This window comes from Henckelia pumila, chromosome 2 (assembly GCF_033568475.1).
Source record: "Henckelia pumila isolate YLH828 chromosome 2, ASM3356847v2, whole genome shotgun sequence".
Lineage (NCBI taxonomy): Eukaryota > Viridiplantae > Streptophyta > Magnoliopsida > Lamiales > Gesneriaceae > Henckelia > Henckelia pumila.
Window position 1 is genome coordinate 187,951,945 of NC_133121.1, and position 19,278 is coordinate 187,971,222.

The following is a 19,278-nucleotide window of genomic DNA, read 5'->3' on the forward strand; positions in this document are numbered from 1 at the left end:
GGAGTGTTATTTACACTCCAAAAAATATTAATCACACTCTACTATAAATTTTTTATTTTACATATTGACAATATTATCCTTTCATAATCTTTAGTAAGTTTCAAATCATTCTAAAATTTAAGCACATAACTAATATGAACTAATTTTCTTGTATAATTAATAAACAAATAAAAAAATTAATCTATTATATTTATAGAAAGTTTTAAAACTAATCTTCAAAATAGAAAAACATTTATATTAGTAAACCGCATACAATTAATTCATAATATTAAATGACTTTTAAGAATTTTAATTTTTTTATACAATAGCATTAATATTTAAAATTTAAATGAATTGTTAAATATTTATGTAGTAAAAATTTCTATTCATCTTAATTACATTAGTTTATACCACTCGATACTTTGTTTATCAAAGTAATAATATATATATTTAATAATAATATATTATATTCAAAAGGTAGATATAATATTTATTTTTATTTTTTTATAAATATGTCTTGAATTTTTAATATTAGTTAAAAATATAAATTAAATAATGTATATGATATTGTGTAATCACTTTATTTGAAAACCAATAAGAATAATTAAAATGATACTAATTAGAATAATATATTTCTAAATAATAAATTTTAAGTAAATATTTTCAATAAATAAAGACAATTGAATTCTTTTTTAAAAAAATAAAAATAAGAATAAAAAATATCTTCCTGAAACTTTAATTTATTTCTTGTTCAAATTTTCAAATATTTAATGAATTGAAATAAGGTAATATATATTTTTAAATTAATAATCGAGATAATCATGATATAATTAACCAAATCAAACTATACACAAATTTAGATAATAATTAATATTTAATTTGATTTAACAAAATTTATCAAATTTTAAATGTACAGAAATCTAAAATTTTATAATATTTTGTAAAATTCGAGATAAAACATAAAATATATTAATATATGTGCACTTAAATTATTAAAATTTTATTTTTTTGATTATATGTTAAATAAAAATATTAATGATCTAAACATAATAATTTTCATAATACATGTAAAAGTATAAGTTTGGAATGTCAAACAAGATTTTATATATAATAAGAAAGTCATAAATAAGGGTAGTTTTGTAAAATAGTACAATAAAAATATAATTTGGTTGTGTGATTAACACTATTTAGAACATTCCCCTTCACATTATGGTATCACTCAGTATTCAACCCTATTTAAAGCTATTTCAATTTTTTATTTTTTTATTATTTTTTTTTGTAAATCCTTTCTTTGATGCCACCAACTATGACCAAACGACCTTAAATATATATGAACTCTCAATTTTTGTTTGTTCAAATTAATACCTAACAAACATTGAAAAATATATGATATAATTTTTTTTAACATTATTGGTCTTTATTGGTGGCAGGATGGGTGATGTAGCCAAAAAAACCGTAACCCATCAATGGGGCTTCTTTATAATAATAATAACACATGTAGACGCATAATTGACATGCCAAGAAACAGCCAAATTTTGTATTAGGTGAAGGGTTCACATCTAATAATACTTGGTATATATATTTTAAGTGGCATATATGGTTGCAGACTTGCAGTTTAATTTGTTCATATGCAAAATATAGACTTTCTGTTATTTCTTTTGTTCTTTCATCTGAAAATCAATCAAAAGTTATTGTACTAAAATCGAAAACAGAGTAGAAATGGCACATGCTGCACTTGTTTCACTTGCTCGAACTCTGGAACAGATCCAGTGTCAAGATCAATTCGACGGTCTTTTTGGCGGCAAAAGCTATAAAGAATCCCTGCATCAAAACGCCACGAGTTTGCTAAGTTTTCTTGAAGATTTCCCAGATAAATACGCCCGGAGTATTCGTTCCTTTGAGAAAGACATCAGAGATGCAGCCTACAAGTTGGAAGATCTCATCGAAAGCTACGTCACCATAACCGCGGGGACGGTTAATCCAGGATCGGTAGACAGTACTGATCAAGAACATATTGGAGATGTCAAGTCTTTGATAGAATATGTTGATTCCATAATGGAAGTGGCCACAAAGGTTAAAATGATTTGCCAAGCAGATTTGTCTGCGAGTGCATACACATCATCATCATCATCAAGACGTGAGCCAAGCGGAAGAGAGACAATGGTTGGAGTGAATGATGACTTGATTAAGATCATGGATCGAGTCACCAACGACGAGCCAAATCTCCGCTTCATACCCATCGTCGGGACGGGAGGAATAGGGAAGACGACTTTGGCTAGAAATGTGTACGAAGATCATTCAGTGGGACAACACTTTGATGTTCGTTTATGGGTGACTGTTACTCAAGAATATCGTATACTAAACATTCTTCAAGGTCTCCTTCCCAAGCAAGGACCATCCGAGGAACATGTCACATTAAAGTCGACTGAACTCCGAGGAAAATTCGAGGGACCTCATGTGGAAGAAAAAGCTCATGTTGAAGGAGAAGATAATCAAGAAAAGGTTTCGGAACCTGTTGAAGGAGAAGGAGAAGAAGAAAAAGTTTGGGAACCTGTGGAAGAGTTTATTGAGCTTGTGTACAAAAGTTTGAAACATAGGAGATATCTGATTGTATTGGATGATATGTGGCATGGTGAAGTCTGGGATCGGGTAAGAAGAGCTTTTCCTGATGACGAAAATGGTAGTCGTGTCATCATCACTACAAGGTTTGTGTCTTCCTCCTTGTCAATGGCGGAGCTAGAAATTTCAATCTATCCGGGCAAGAATTTTAAGCCCTCTAATACTTTAATTTTTTAAATTAAGCTACCCGGGCTAAGATCAAATTAACCCAAATTTTTTCAAAATTAATATATAAAAAATTTCAAAAACATTTTGTGCCACCCCGGCTAAAATATGTAGCTCCGCCCTTGCTCCTTGTAGGTATTCAAATTTGGGTTTCGGTTCTATAAATTAGGCGTGTTTTGGCTCCGATTTCGGAGATAATAAAAGCTATGTTACATATATTTAAATCCACCTATGTGAAATGAAAAGTTTCTTTCCACCCATTTTGAGATACTGAGAGTTGGTCCTGGTAAAAAAACCAAAAAAAAAAATCTCTCGCCCAAGTTATGAAATAAAAAAATAGTGAGTAAAAATCAATCCATAATCATTTCACAATCTTGTTTATCCTTTATAGATTGATGACTATCAGGTTGAATAGTAGATTAAGGTCTCTTATAAGAATTATTATTATCTATTAAATGAGTCGACATGTTCTATATATAAATTGAAAAGTAATATTTATAACATAAAAAATAATAAGTTTTAATGAGTAAATTCAAAGGAAATGCAAAATTAACTTATTCTTATAAGATTTTTTGTGCTTGGTTTAATTTATTCTAAAACCGGACCCAGTAGGTTGTTGGATGTGGCTGCTGCTGTTGATTCTTCCGACAGTCTCCATCAAATGCAATTTTTGAACGAGAATCAAAGTTGGAACTTACTTCGGGAGAAGGTTTATGGACAAGCACTCTGCCCTCAAGAATTACAAGAAGTGGGAAATATAATTGCCAGAAACTGCAAAGGACTCCCCCTCACCATTGTGGTGATCTCGGGACTACTCAAAGCCAATAAGACCAAACATTATTGGGATAGTGTTGCTAAAAATATCAACGAAGCCGTATCTACAAACGACGATGACTTCTTCGCGATATTGTCGTTAAGTTACGACAATCTTCCTCATCATCTGAAATCATGTTTTCTGTATATGGGAATCTTCCCAGAGGATTACAGGATACCGATCAAGAAACTCGTCAAGTTATGGGTTGCCGAGGGGTTTCTAAAACCCGCGACATCGAAAAGTTCGGAAGAGATAGCAGAGGAGTATTTGGAAGATCTTGTGAATAGAAGTCTTGTTTTGGTCACTAAAAAGAGATCTAATGGCAAGATCAGATTTTGTGGCATCCATGATGTGTTGAGGGAGTTCAGCATACAAAAAGGCCACCAAGAAAACTTTCTTCGACACTATAGATATGGGCAGAGTGATTATAAATATAACCTACCAGAGATCCCATATACGCAACGTCGCTTGATAATCAATACCACGGGATTGGACTCCTTGCCGGATGATGTCTACAAATCGCCTCTCCGCTCTGTTCTGTATTTTTCAATCTACACCATAGGCTTTACGTCGTTCACTTGCAAGTTTTCGCTACTTCGAGTGGTGGATGGGCTGAAAATCAAGACCAGAGGTTTCCCTGATGAAATACTCAACCTGGTTAATTTGAGGTACCTTGCTTTTACATATAATTACAGCAAAAAATGCTGCATTCCTGCTGCAATCTCCAACCTCAAGAATCTTGAAACAATCATCATCATCAAAAAGGATAAACGTGCTTCTCGCGATTGGATATACTTCCTGATCATGCCGTCGGAGGTGTGGGAGATGCCGCGGTTGAGACATCTTGTCGCGCACAACATGGTCTTCATGTCCGTTCCAGGATATGAAGAACTTGGTGAAAGATATTGTGTCCTAAATAACATGAAAACACTTCATGTAACATATCTACAGTTCACCCCGGAAGTGATTGAGAGTCTTCCGAATCTAAAGAAGCTGAGAGTCTACTACCCTTGGCCCAAACCTGAAGTCTGGCCATCGTTCTGCATCGACAATCTTGTGTACCTACACCAACTCGACGAGCTGAATTTTGAGCTGAGTGCAATCCCTTTCGAGCCTAACATTTCCGGATTCCCTCCAAACCTTAAAAAGTTGACTTTGAAAGGCTCCCGAATTCCGTGGGAAAAAATGTCCATTGTTGTTTCCTTGCCAAATCTCCAAGTGCTGAAACTGATGAAAGATTCATTTATGGGGAGAGAGTGGGAGATGACGGAAGAGTTTTCGGGTTTAAAGCACCTAGAAATGGGGTCACTAGACCTGGAGGATTGGATAGTTGAGAGCACAGATCATTTTCCATGCCTCGAGAGGTTGATCATTCGATGGTGCGACAAACTGAAGGAGGTTCCGGAAAGCATTGGAGATATAACAACACTTGAGAGGTTGAAGATCAAGAAATGCAATCTCGACGTCGAGGAGTCGGCAAGGAAATTACAAGAGCTACAACGAAGTCTAGGTAACGATGACCTCAAAGTTTATGTTGTCTCTGTCCGTAGTTAGATTTGCTTATTTATTACCTTCATTTTTTGAAGAATAATTTCTTCCTGAAATAGAACAAGTCCAGTTTGAAAAGGAGGAGTTTTATGTTATGAGGTTCGTTTATGTATGGCCTGATAACTATATTCGTCGATTTGGGTTAGGTCCGTCTGGTGAACTCGCCCTGCCACATCATATCTTGGGACATAAGAAGATTATGAAAACACTTAGGTACCGTTTGGTATATGAGATAAAAGTGGGATGAGACGCAAATTTTTACTCATCCCATGTTTCTCTCATTTTTTTGTTAACACAATGATATCTCATGGCCCGGTATAACATTAGATGCACGCTTGATGACAAATACCTCTTAACCCATGGTATTAGTGGAGGATGAGTGTCATATAAGTGAAATTGTATGAAATTGACAATGATAATTACGAAAATAAACATAATATCCTACAAAATAAAAAACATACAAAACAACATATTATTCATATATATATATGTCTTGCTTATCCACATCTCATCATGTTTTTATTCATCTATCGTACATCTCATTCATGATACTAAACGGGAGATATTTAGGGAAATGGACTCGGTCAAACATTTTTTTAAAAAATTAACCCCCCCAAGTGATTTGCATTACACTAGAAAAGGTCATTTTTTAAAAAAATTGTTTGACCGAGGTTAAAAAACAAAATACCCCTACCAAACGGTATTTTACTGAAAATCTCACTTATCAGGTTCCATCGTGGAAGACACCATTTTCTAAACGGATTACTCGATTTCCTATATGTGGAAGAAAGAAAATTAATGAACCAGTGCATATTGGACAATTTAAGTGGGTTGAGTGAAATTTTTTCAACCCAATTAAAGGTAGGCCTAGGCGGGCTTGGATGATTTTTTTTAAAAATTTTTTTTATGGTGATATTTGTATTTTTTTTAATGAATGTTGTGAAATTTTTTGTATTAATTATTTTATATAATGTTTAAACGTGCGAAATCAATAATTAAAAATTTTATTAATATGTTTATTAATTTTTAGTTATGAAATAAAATTTATAATTAATTATAATAATTTATAATTTTATTTATTTTTATTTCTAGTGAACCAACTCGTGGGTCGGCCCATCGAACCCGCAACTCACTTTGGGTTGAGTTGGGTTGGGTTGAGGATTTCTAATCCACCAAGATGATGGGCCGGCCCGTCCTTGATCCACCGAATGGTGAGTTTTTAGTAGGTCGACCCGTCTCGTCATTGGTTGGCCCATCTGACAGGTCTAGTGATAATCAATGACATATTAATTTTCATTTTTTTTTAAAAAAAACTTAATCTTTCAATATTCAACGGAGATGGAAATCAGGGATATTATGAGATGGTACCCCCAGTCCTTAGGATATTGTCTTACCGTTTGGTTCGAAGATATGATAAATAGTACTTGGATAAGTAATATAATGTAATATAAAATAAATAAAAATGATAGTTAATATAGTATTTGATTTGATTGATAGATTATAGTTTATGTGATTTGATTGATTGAATTTTATATAAAAATGATAAATTACCATTTTGTTCTTTTTAAAAATAAATAAAATATGAATAATATTATTTATAAGGGTAATATAGTAATTTAAATTCAATGATTTGATTGATATAAGATAAATGATTAATGATTTGATTGATGTAAAATAAATAATTAATAGATGGATAAATAATATGACGAGAAGAACGAAAAATTAGATAGTACAAGTTATAAGTATTATTTATACTTGTACCAAACAAGTTCATAGAGTGCAGCTGATAGTGAATGTTTATCCATACATGTGAAGTTTGTATTTTTTTAGTGGACCATATATGAGTGAAAATATTCACATGTAGATATACTTTTTGGGCATTACCTTAATTTAGATCCTCAAAAGTGCAAAAAATTACAGAACCGTGCCATAAATCGGTGTCGTTTAATGTCTTTTTCCTTGCTTAGATTTTGGCATGCAAATTGGGGTTCTTGTGATGGTGCCGTTTGATGCCTTTTCCTTCTCTCCTTTTGATTATTGAAGTCTACTTGTGAAAAACATGTCCCAATTTTTGGGATTTTATTTTAATTTTAAGAGAAATTAATTAATTAAGACAAGACCAAGAAAATAATAACTGTATATAGGGGTGTGCATTAAACGGTTCAAACCGAAAAAACCGACCAGACCGTAAATTTTGGTTTTCTTGGTTCGGTTTAAATGATTTTTCGGTCCGGTTTACGGTTTTGAATTTTAAAAATCGAGAAAACCGAACCGACCATTTAAAATATAACAAATAATAAAAATAACTTGGTAACCGTCAATCGTTATATTTTTTATTATTTTATTTTGATATCTGTAAGATAACTAACAAATTGGTTACAAAAATCATAGCTATGCTTATTTTTATTACTTAATTTTGATGTTTTAAGATAATCAAAAACTTGTTTTGATCACTGTTTTTTTATTATATTTATTTTAAATAATTTAACATACAACTTCATTTATAAATCAAATTGTCACTCAAACCGTAATAACCGACCGTAATAACCAAAACCGTAATAGAAAAAACCGAACCAAACCGAAATAAAATGGTTTGGTTTAGGATTAGGAATTTGAAAAACCGTAAACCGAAACACCGAACCGAAATTTGTTAAAACCGAACCGAACCAACCATTGCACACTCCTAACGGTATATTATTTTTTAAAAAAAATAATCGATTAATTCATGTAAATTGTTTACCCCCAGACAGACTATTTTTTCACAATTATTTTGTTTCCATCTTGTTTTGCCTCCCCAACTCCCCTTAAACATAAATCCACTTTTTAGAATATTTTTTATTCATTTACAAAAAAAACTTGAGAATACTTATTAAATTGGCCGAGAAATGATTCGAAAAAATTGTTAACAACTAGTAAAAATATTATTATTTATATAATAATAATTTATTTTTAAATCATTAATTTAAATTAATAGAATGTAGTTATATATATTATTTCATATAAAATAAATTATCAAGAATTTAATATTAAAATTATTTAAAAATTATATCTTTAATTAAATTTTTGAAGTCAAGTTAATCGATATTTCTTCATTGAATTACTCTACGGATAGTTTTTTGTTAATATATTTTTTATGTTTGTTTTTAAAGTTTTAATACTAATAAACTTGATATGAAATAATTGATTGTTTTAAAAATTATATATATAATTATTATTTCCTTCGCCTTATCATAATTAATTATGACAAAAACAAAACAAAACAAAACAAAATTTGGCATATGTGTTCACAAGAAACCAAAAAGTTGTATGGGTTCAAGACTTAATACAAATATGTATATATATATATATAGTGTTGATATTTACACTCCATTTTGTATTATCCACACTTCATTTTATGTGTAAAATATGTGTCCAATTTACTCACAAGTGGAGTGCAAATAACAAAAAATGGAATGTAAATATCAACTCCTATATATATATATATATACATAATGATGATCCCTGAACATCAGTGTGCAGACATTTTGTGTGCATCTCGTCGTGTTCGCGCGAACGTCATATATATATATATATATATATATATATATATATAAAGAAGAAGAAGAAAAAGTGTTAAATTAATGTGAAACATTACAGAAGGAAGGATTATTCTATGCTACACCTGGAGTACTTCTCCCCCTATGATATGGTCAAATATCAACCATTGGATCATCAATATATATGTCAATTTTCATAAAAATATATGAGTCCCACATGATCTAATGGTATTGAAATAGGGGGAGAAACACTCCCGGTGTAGCATAGACTAACTCCAGAAGGAAGATATAAACAAATAATATATATATATATGTATATATGAAATCCTGCTTCGAAGAAACCTTGTCATCATAAATGGCATGCTTAATTTAAGTTATGGATATCATGTAATCAATTGTGGAAATTCTATATCTAGTACTTGTTTTGAATTCTTGACTCTTGAGTGATGGAAAATTGGTTTATAAATTAACAATTATTTCTTATATATGTTATTCTATGCTATAAAAGGACACTTTTGTGAGCGCCTCGTATTCGAATTTCAATGTTCTCCGACCATGATTAAACTATATACACCACTATTCAAGAAACCACCTTCTTCGCGGGAATACTCGTTTGATTTAAATTTTCAGAATGGATTGCAACCAAATTCATCGATCACGGGGAAATCATTGACGTTGCATTTGGTATTGAAGGATTTGAATTTCAAGATTTGGTTGTTTTCGATAAACTAGTAAAAAGCACGTGCGTAGCACGTGAAGATACAAACTACATTAAATTAATACATATTGAAATATTAGAGTAAATCATAAGCACTCTATAAATTAAGACTAAATTTCATACAAATATGATAGATAATTTGTCGTGTTAGATATTTATTTAAAGTTTTCTTGTTTAATTTTTGATTTTTCCACTTTGTTCCTTTTTGTTCTTTAGTTTTCTTTTGGCTCCTTCAGTGATGAAAAATGATTTTATAAGTGATTAACAATGATATATATATAACTTTGTATCATCCGGCCGTATCTCAATTATTTCAGTCTTTCGATCTTTATTTTCTTCTTTATTCGCTGGAGTTAGGCTTAGTTTGTGTTTCCTTTGTTCCCCTTTGTTGTTAGTTGTTTTATTTTTCTTCAATTTATTGTTCTTTTTCTATCATAGTAGTGAAGTTGTCCTCCGCATGCGTGCAGCGTGCATCTCCTTTTCTCTTCACAATCTTTGGTTAGTTTAAATAAAAACTTATAGTTTTGTGTTAGTCGTTGTAAAATGTAAATGTTCGGCTATCATTACTTGCACATGAAATTTTGGTAAATATAATTACTATATGAAATGGAATTTCATGATTTCCATCATAAATAAATTAAATAATTAATGGAATTTTATTCCTTGTTACTAGCTTGTTGGATGAAATCGTTTACTGGCATTCCGATTTACATTAATGTAGCAATATCTTTAGATGAGCCCGTTTGGATTTTGTAGAGATTTTTTAAAATAAGTGCTTTTAAAAGCTACAATTTTTAGCTTTTGAAAAAACTCTAATTTTGACTTAAAAAAGTGCTTATTTAAGCATTTTTTGGTCAACAAAACACCTTGTTAATTGAAAAGCACTTAAAAAATGCTTTTTTGGCCTGACTTTTAAAACCAAACGGGGCCAATGTCAATTTTGCAACACATTAATTTTCTTGGACTGATAATCTCAACCGATATTTATAAATTATATATTTTTTAATGCAATAATTTTTTGGATTTTCATTTGAACTATACGTTAAATTATTAGTTAAAAATAACCTTCGAATCGTGTTGATTTGATGCCCGTTCACTTCGGACAACTATATATTGTCAAGACCGAAAATTCTTCCCTAATTTAAGGTTACTATTTTTGATTGTTTATTTACTACTTTATTATGATAATTAGTATATTTTATGGTTGGAGATAATAATGTAGATAGAATATATATTTAGATTTTATTAGATTTCATGATATCTAGATAATGATATATTATTGAGATAGACGATCAAGATTTAGATGACATCAAATCTTGAAAGATAGATTCCTATTCAAAATTTGAAAGTGATAATCTTAGTTTATCATTAACTCTTTTATATGTCTATAAATATAGACTCAAGCCTCATAATATTCACGTTCAGAAATCTGCTTGTTTTCTCTCCTTATTTTTGAAGCAAACCTCGCATGAATAAGGCTTTTCCCATATTTCACCTATATAGTTTGAAAGTCAAGGCTTTAGTTTGAGTCAATGGAGTTGGCCATTTTTCCTTTCTTCATACACGTGGGAAGTCAGCTTTTCCAATGATATTTGTGAAAGAGCATTAGGAAAAGGAAGTCCTTTTTCAAAGGTTGTTAGAGAAATTTTCGTGAATTAAGAATAAACAAAAGAAAGGAAATTCGGAGTAATGTTTTTGTTAGAAAATTCGAGGAGCAGATTTGTGGGAAAAGGGTAGTCTGATTTCGAAAGTTGCTTCATCAATTCAAGTATTTATTCTTGCGTGTGTGTATCTGTAAGTGGACTTATGTTTTAAAATCATATGTATGTTTTGAAAATTCGATCGTTCATGTTAATTTTTGGAATTTTGTTATATAATTCTTTTTGGTGATGAACTTTGTTAAAAATATGTTTTGACACTGTTATGACTTTATTTATAAGTGGAAATAAAATTTTCGAATTATGTTATGATATGACCCTGATGTTCTATGACCTCACCCCTTACACTGATCAGTTATCCACGAATAATGAGAGAAATTTCAGTGTCTGGACAAAATATATAAATCATGTCTATTTTGTTATAATAATGATGTTATGTTATGTTATGCATTATCTTCAAGAGTTTGGATTGTTCTCTCAGTTTGACCATCAGTGGGTGATATGCCGTACTGAGAGTAACTTTATTCCCAAACCGTACTGAGAGTAACTTTACTCCCAAACCGTACTGAGGGTAACTTTACTCCCCATACTTACTGGAACTTCATGTAGCCGCACTATATTATCCATATATAGTGTAGCTAATTTTTCCAAACTATACTTCATGAGTACAGGTAGGAAATGCGCAAACTTTGTAAGTCTATCCACGATTACTCATATACCATCATGTCTCTGCTTTGATTTCGGGAGTCCCACTACAAAATCCATGGAAATATGATCTCATTTTAATTCCAGTATTTGCAAAGGTTTAAGTAGGCCTCCAGGTCGTTGATGTTCAGCTTTGACTTGTTGGCATACTTGACACTGAGAGACAAATTCTGCAACATCTCTTTTCATTCCGTTCTACTAGAAATTCCCTTTCAGATACCTATACATCTTTGTACTCCCCGGATGAACTAAAAATTTTTACTTGTGATTTTTGGACATGACTTCCTTTCGAAGATCACCAGTGTCTGGTACCCATAGACGTCTTTTTATCCAGAGAACTCCTTTGTCATCCACTTGAAAGTCCTTTGTCATCCACTTGAAAGTCTGGTAACTTGCCTTATTTGATTTGCTCTTTGAACTGGGCAAATGATGGATCTTGATATTGATTCAATTTGACTGTTTCTCGGAGGCACGGTTGGGCTGTTAATGAAGCTAAGAACCTCTGACTTATGTTCTTTCGACTCAAGGCATCAGCCACTTTATTGGCCTTACCTGGATGATAACTTATGATTAGATCGTAATCCTTCAAAAGTTCGATCCATCTTCTTTGTCTCATCTTCAGCTCCTTTTGAGTGAATAAGTATTTGAGACTTTGGTGATCAGTGAAAATTTCACACTTGACACCATAAAGGTAGTGTCTCCAAATTTTCAGCGCAAAAAAATACCGCTGCTAACTCAAGATCATGAGTGAGATAGTTTTTCTCATAAGTTCTCAACTGTCTGGATGCATAGGCAATCACTTGCTCCTCTTGAATGGGCACACATCCTAAACCTTCCTTTGATGGATCACTGCAGATGGCAAAACCTTTCTTGGGATCTACCGAGACTCCGACTGCTGAATTATATGTCCCAAGAATGCTACACTCTTCAGCCAAAATTCACATTTCTTGAATTTGGCGTAAAGTTTCTTCTCCCTCAGAGTTTGCAGTGTAATACGGAGGTGCTCTTTGTGATCCTCCTTGCTAGGTGAGTAAACAAGGATCTCATCAATAAAAACCACCACAAACCTATCAAGAAATGGTTTGAAAACTCGATTCATGAGGTCCATAAATGCTGCTGGAGCATTTGCCAAGTCGAACAATATTACCAAAAATTCGTAATGTCCATATATTGTTCGAAAAGCTGTCTTTGGAATATCCTCAGCCTTGACCTTCAATTGATGATAACCCGACCGCAGATCTAGTTTGGAGAAAACATTAGCTCCTTTGAGTTGATCAAACAATTCATCTATCCTTGGAAAAGGATACTTGTTCTTGATCGTGATTTTGTTGAGCTCTCTGTAATCTATACACATTCTCATGCTTTCATACTTTTTATTGACGAATAAGACTAGGGCTCCCCATGGGGATGCACTTGGTCTAACTTGCTTCTTGTCCAACAAATCTTTCAATTGCTCCTTTAATTCCTTGAGTTCTGCTGGTGCCATTCGATATAGAGCTTTTGAGATCGGGTCAGCACCCGTTTATAACTGAATCTCAAATTCAATTTCCCGATCTGGAACCATTCCGGGCAATTCTTTTGGAAAGACATCCGGAAATTCCCGTACAATAGGAATGTCTTCCATTTTGAGCTCCATTTCCTCTTTCACCTCATTTACCATAGCCAAGTAAACTTCTTCGCCACTCTTCATCACCTTCCAAGCTTGGGAAGTCGGCAAGAGGGGTTTTCTCGACTTGGTCTTACCTTGGAATGTAATTTCTTCGTGGTTTGGGGTCCGAAGTTTAACATTCTTATCCCGACAGTTAACCACTGCATGGTTTTTAGATAACCAATCCATCCCAAGGATGACATCAAATTCTACCATGTTGAGTTCAACCAATTCAGCATCTAAGGTTTGATCATGAATACATATCCTACACTTTCTATGTACCTTGAGTGTCTTGATTATCTTGCTAGCAGGGGTAGCTACTCTCAGAGGTTCAGTTAGTTTCTCAGAGATAAGTTCTAACTTTTTAGCAAACCTATTAGATATAAACGAATGAGTGGCACCACAATTACATATGCAGACTTAGTATTGATTAGAATGGTACCTGCCACGACTTCATTCGCATCTTCTGCTTCTTCTTGGGTGATAGCAAACACACAGGCATTGGACTTTGTTTCCTTTGGTTGGACCTGCATAGTATTAGCATTTGACCCGTTCCTTGGCTTCACAGGTTTAGGACAATCAGCTATCCGGTGTGCCAAATTCCCATAGTTGAAACAAGCTCCAGCCTTCCGACGACATTCCCTTTCGTGTTGGAAATTGCAGGTAAGACATAGCTTAGCTGATGGACGGTTTGGAGCAGTAAACGTTCCCTTGGAAGCTCCTCCAGACAGGTTTGGGCGCTTGGACTTTTGACCATTTTGAGAAGATTGGTTGGTCAGAGGTCGTTTGTTCTTGAAGTCACTTTCACGATGCTTGATATCCGATTTAGCTCGGATGGCCACTCTCATCAAGTCTGCAAATTTGGCAGGCTGGTAAACTACTAATGCCAACTGTATACAGATGTTCAACCCCTTCTTGAAACGGTGCAACTTCAGATCATCATCTCCCATAATTTTTGGGGCATAAGACCCAAGTTCATTGAACTTGGAAGTGTATTCCACCACTGTCATGTATGAATTTTGTGTGAGATTCTCAAAGTCTCTCAATTTTTGTATTCAAACCTCAACCGGAAAATATTGCTTCAGAAACATGGTACAGAACTGTTGTCATGTGATTGGTCCCGCAGATAGCATAGCAGGTGAAACAACTTCCCACCATTTCCTTGCTTTGTCTTCGAGGAAAGGTATGGTCACCTCTACTTTTAGGGCTTCAGGAACTTCGAGTAAACGCAGTTGATCCTCCATATTCTTCATCCAGTTTCGTCCTACTTTTGGGCCGACATATCCCTTGAACATTTCACTTCGATTCTTATGGAGGGACTCATAATGAAATTTGACTCCATTCTGGGCAGGTGGTGAAGGCGGCGGATTTCCATTCCCGTTTTCGTTGGTGTTTCCTATCCCTTGGATAGTTGTTGCCACTATTGCTGCAATAGCCACAAGGTCTTCTCTACTAATAAGGTTGACTCTTGGAGGTGGATTCGCATTATCCCCATGGTTGTTGTTGTTGCGTGTGTTTCTAGGGGGTATTCCGGCCATTTCCTACAGTAACGGATTTTTTAAGATTTTGTCAAAATATGATATTTTAGGAAGAAAGGAAATAGCGGAACAATGAATCAATATTGATCAAAAGATTAAAAATCATTTTATTGATTCTCAAAGCAACAAAAAGAGGAACTAATGTCTCAAAAACTATCAAAATATCCAAAACCATGCAAAACAAAAATATAAAAACAATGCTGAATAAAAGAATATCAAAACAATGTTTGAGTAAAAGAAAATTATGCTAAGGGATAGCCTAATCTATAATTTCTTCATTCTCCACAACATCTACAGGGCCCTCAATCTCTATTTCCTCCGAATCCTCTTTCGGTTCTTCCTCCGGATCTTCTTCCGGATCGTCTACTTGCAGTTGGTTAAGAACATTGAGCAGTATGTCATTTTCATTATTCAAGTCTGCCACTGTGTTCTGTAGTTGCTGGACTTGAACCTCTAGTTGCTGGATGCAAACTCGCATTTGTTGACGAATCAGCACTTGCTCGTCATCGAATTGCTATCTCTTGCGCATCTTATGATCCGCATGTTTGGTCAAGTGGCTCACAACACCGGTGAGTTGGGATATGATGTCATGAGATGCCTCCATCCTCTCTTTCATTTTCTTGTCTCGTCATCGAATTGCTATCTCTTGCGCATCTTATGATCCGCATGTTTGGTCAAGTAGCTCACAATACCGGTGAGTTGGGATATGGTGTCATGAGATGCCTCCATCCTCTCTTTAATTTGCTTGTTGTCCACTATAAACGACTCCATTTTTTTTTTCATCTTTTCATGCTCCATCTCGGACTTAGCAACCTAGTTGCGCAGAGCTTCCTCTCGAAAATGATTGAGGTCAATGTCATTTCGGAGGTAAATGTTATCACCCCTCACTTGTCCCAAGTTGTGGAAGTATTTGTTGGCCTTTTTCTCTCAATCTTTCTGCTCACGCCTAGCGTCCGCCACTTTAGCATAAAGTCGGGTGATCTTTAGCTTTTGATTATCAATGACGAGTTGTCTCATGCGAAAGATGGCATTAGCACGAGTACGAGGAAAACTTGGTGCTATTTTCTGAAAAATACAAATGGAAAGGCTTATGTTACATAATAAAATAGGAAAATTATTATTTCTTGGGCAGTTTGGTGATAGGGAATGTTAAAAAAAATTTCCAAAAAAAATAAAAAATTTTGAGATTTATACTTGATCAGAAAATATACACTGAGAGGGTCGTTTCGGGTCAAGATACGTTGAATTTGGTCGAAATTTAACAACGTCAAATTTTTCAGTACGGAAACCCATCCAAATTATGAACCTGGCGGGCTCTGATACCACTAAGATGTCATGCCCCGAGAATAAGTCGTTCCACCAGCGTTGTTTCAAATTCACACAAATTATAAAACAACAAGCGTCGTAGTATAGTATATGCCAAACCAGTATTTTCTCATAAAAAAATTCCAAAACATTGTCTTTACAACTCGATAATCCAAAATCTAATAAATAATTACGGAAGCGACTAAAACTTAAATAACAAAATAGTATTGTAAAGACAATGTTTTGGAATTTTTTTATGAGAAAAGACTGGTTTGGCATATACTGTACTACGAGACTTGTTGTTTTATAATTTGTGTGAATTTGAAACAACGCTGGTGGCACAATTTCGGGGCGTGACATCTTAGTGGTATCAGAGCCCGCTAGGTTCATAATTTGGATGGGTTTTCGTACCGAAAAATTTGACGTTGTCAAATTTCGACCAAAATCAACGTATCCTGACCCGAAACGACCCTCTCAGTGTATATTTTCTGATCAAGTATAAATCTCAAATTTTCTATTTTTTTTTGGAAAATTTTCCGGAAAATCCCCCATCACCATAACTGTCCACGAAATAATAATTTTCCTATTTTATTCTGTATCCTAAGCCTTTCCATTTGTATTTTTCAGGAAATGACACCAAGTTTTCCTCGTACTCGTGCTCATGCCATCTTTTGCATGAGACAACTTGTCATTGATAATCAAAAGCTAAAGATCACCCGACTTTATGCTAAAGTGGCGGACGCTAGGCATGAGCAGAAGGATTGGGAGAAAAAATCCAACAGATACTTCTACGACTTGGAACAAGTTAGGGATGATAACATTTATCTCCGAGATGACATTGACCTCAATCATTTGAGAAGAGGCTCTGCGCAACCAGGTTGCTAAGTCCGAAATGGAGCAGAAAAAGACGAAAGAAAAAATGGAGTCGTTTATAGTGGAGCACAAGCAAATGAAAGAGAGGATGGAGGCATCTCATGACACCATATCCCAACTCACCGGTGTTGTGAGCCACTTCACCAAACATGTGGATCATGAGAAGCGCAAGAGGCAGCAATTCGATGCCGAGCAACTGCTGATTCTTCAACAAATGCGAGTTCGCATCAAGCAACTAAAGGTTCAAGTCCAGCAACTACAAAACACAGTGGCAGACTTGAATAATGAAAATGCCATACTGCTCAATGCTGTTAACCAGCTGCAAGTAGATGATCCGGATAATTTTTGAAACATTAGTTCCTCCTTTTGTTGCTTTGAGAATCAATAAAATTATTTTTATTCTTTTGATCAATATTGATTCATTGTTCCGCTATTTCCTTTCTTCCTGAAATATCATATTTCGACAAAATCTTAAAGAATCCGTTACTGTAGTAAATGGCCGGAGTACCCCCTAGAAACACACGCAACAAAAACCATGGGGATAATGCGAATTCACCTCCAAGAGTCAACCTTAGTAGAGGACATTGCGGCTATTGCAACAATAGTGACAACAACTATCCAAGGGATGAGAAACACCAACGGAAACGACAATGGAAATCCGCCGCCTCGACCACCTGCCCAGAATGGAGTCAAATTCTATTATGAGTCCCTCCGTAAGAATCAAAGTGAAATGTTCAAGGGAGATGCCGACCCAGAAGTAGGACAAAACTGGATGAAGAAGATGGAGGATTAACTGCGTTTACTCGAAGTTCCTGAAGCACTAAAAGTAGAGATGACCATACCTTTTTTCTCGAAGACAAAACAAAAAAATGGTGAGAAGCCGTTTTACCTGCTATGCTAGCTGCGGGACCAATCACATGGCAGCAGTTCCGTACTGCGTTTCTGAAGCAATATTTTCCGGCCGAGGTTCGATTACAGAAATTGAGAGACTTTGAGAATCTCACGCAAACTTCAGACATGACAGTGGTGGAATACACTTCCAAGTTCAATGAACTTGGGTCTTACACCCCAAAAATTATGGGAGATGATGATCTGAAGTTGCACCATTTCAAGAAGGGTTTGAACAGCCGTATACAGTCGGCATTAGCAGCTTAACTGCCTGCCAACTTTGCAGACTTGATGAGAGCGGCCATCCGAGCTGAATCGGATATCAAGCGTCGTGAAAGTGACTTCAAGAACAAACGACCTCTGAATCGGATGTCTTTCCGGAAGAATTGCCCGGAATGGTTCCAGATCGGGAAATTGAATTTGAGATTCAGTTAGAACCGGGTGCTGCCCTGATCTCAAAAGCTCCATATCAAATGGCACCAGCAGAACTCAAGGAATTAAAGGAGCAGCTACAAGAGTTGTTGGACAAGAAGCAAGTTAGACCAAGTGCATCCCCATGGGGAGCCCCAGTCATATTCGTCAAGACAAAGGATGGAAGCATGAGGATGTGTATAGATTACAGAGAGCTCAACAAAATCACGATCAAGAACAAGTATCATCTTCCAATGATAGATGACTTGTTTGATAAACTCAAAGGAGCTACTGTTTTCTCCAAACTAGATCTGCGGTCGGGTTATCATCAATTGAAGGTCAAGGCCGAGGATATTCCAAAGACGACTTTTCGAACAAGATATGGACATTACGAATTTTTGGTAATGCCGTTCGACTTGAAAAATGCTCCAGCAGTATTTATGGACCTCATGAATCGAGTTTTCAAACCATTTATTGATAGGTTTGTGGTGGTTTTTATTGATGACATCCTTGTTTACTCACCTAGCGAGGAGGATCACAAAGAGCACCTTCGTATTACACTGCAAACTCTGAGGGAGAAGAAACTTTACGCAAAATTCAAGAAATGTGAATTTTGGCTGAAGAGTGTAGCATTCTTGGGACATATACTTTCAGCAGCCGGAGTCTCGATAGATCCCAAGAAAGTGAAAGCAATAACAGACTGGCCCAGACCCAAGACAGTGACTGAAAGGAGTCGTACGATTCTGCAGAGCTGGCAAACTGAACCCGAGATATGTGGGACCGTTCGAAATTCTTGGCAAAGTAGGAACATTGGCTTATCGACTAGCCTTACCACCTGCTATGTCAAGAATTCACAATGTGTTTCATGTTTCG

General features: G+C 34.7%; 2 protein-coding genes across 2 annotated transcripts; one reads left to right on the plus strand and one right to left on the minus strand.

The window, feature by feature from the left end:
• Positions 1-1,572: 1,572 nt before the first annotated feature.
• Positions 1,573-5,481, plus strand: LOC140882159 (putative late blight resistance protein homolog R1A-10). Its single transcript, XM_073287962.1, has 2 exons — positions 1,573-2,684; positions 3,376-5,481. The coding sequence occupies exons 1-2, from the start codon at positions 1,699-1,701 to the stop codon at positions 5,129-5,131; spliced, it is 2,742 nt and encodes a 913-aa protein (XP_073144063.1). The 5' UTR covers positions 1,573-1,698; the 3' UTR covers positions 5,132-5,481.
• Positions 5,482-13,264: 7,783 nt separating this feature from the next.
• Positions 13,265-14,400, minus strand: LOC140879209 (uncharacterized). Its single transcript, XM_073282883.1, has 2 exons — positions 13,833-14,400; positions 13,265-13,746 (listed from the first exon to the last, which is right to left on the minus strand). The coding sequence occupies exons 1-2, from the start codon at positions 14,398-14,400 to the stop codon at positions 13,265-13,267; spliced, it is 1,050 nt and encodes a 349-aa protein (XP_073138984.1).
• Between the last annotated feature and the right edge of the window lie 4,878 nt (positions 14,401-19,278).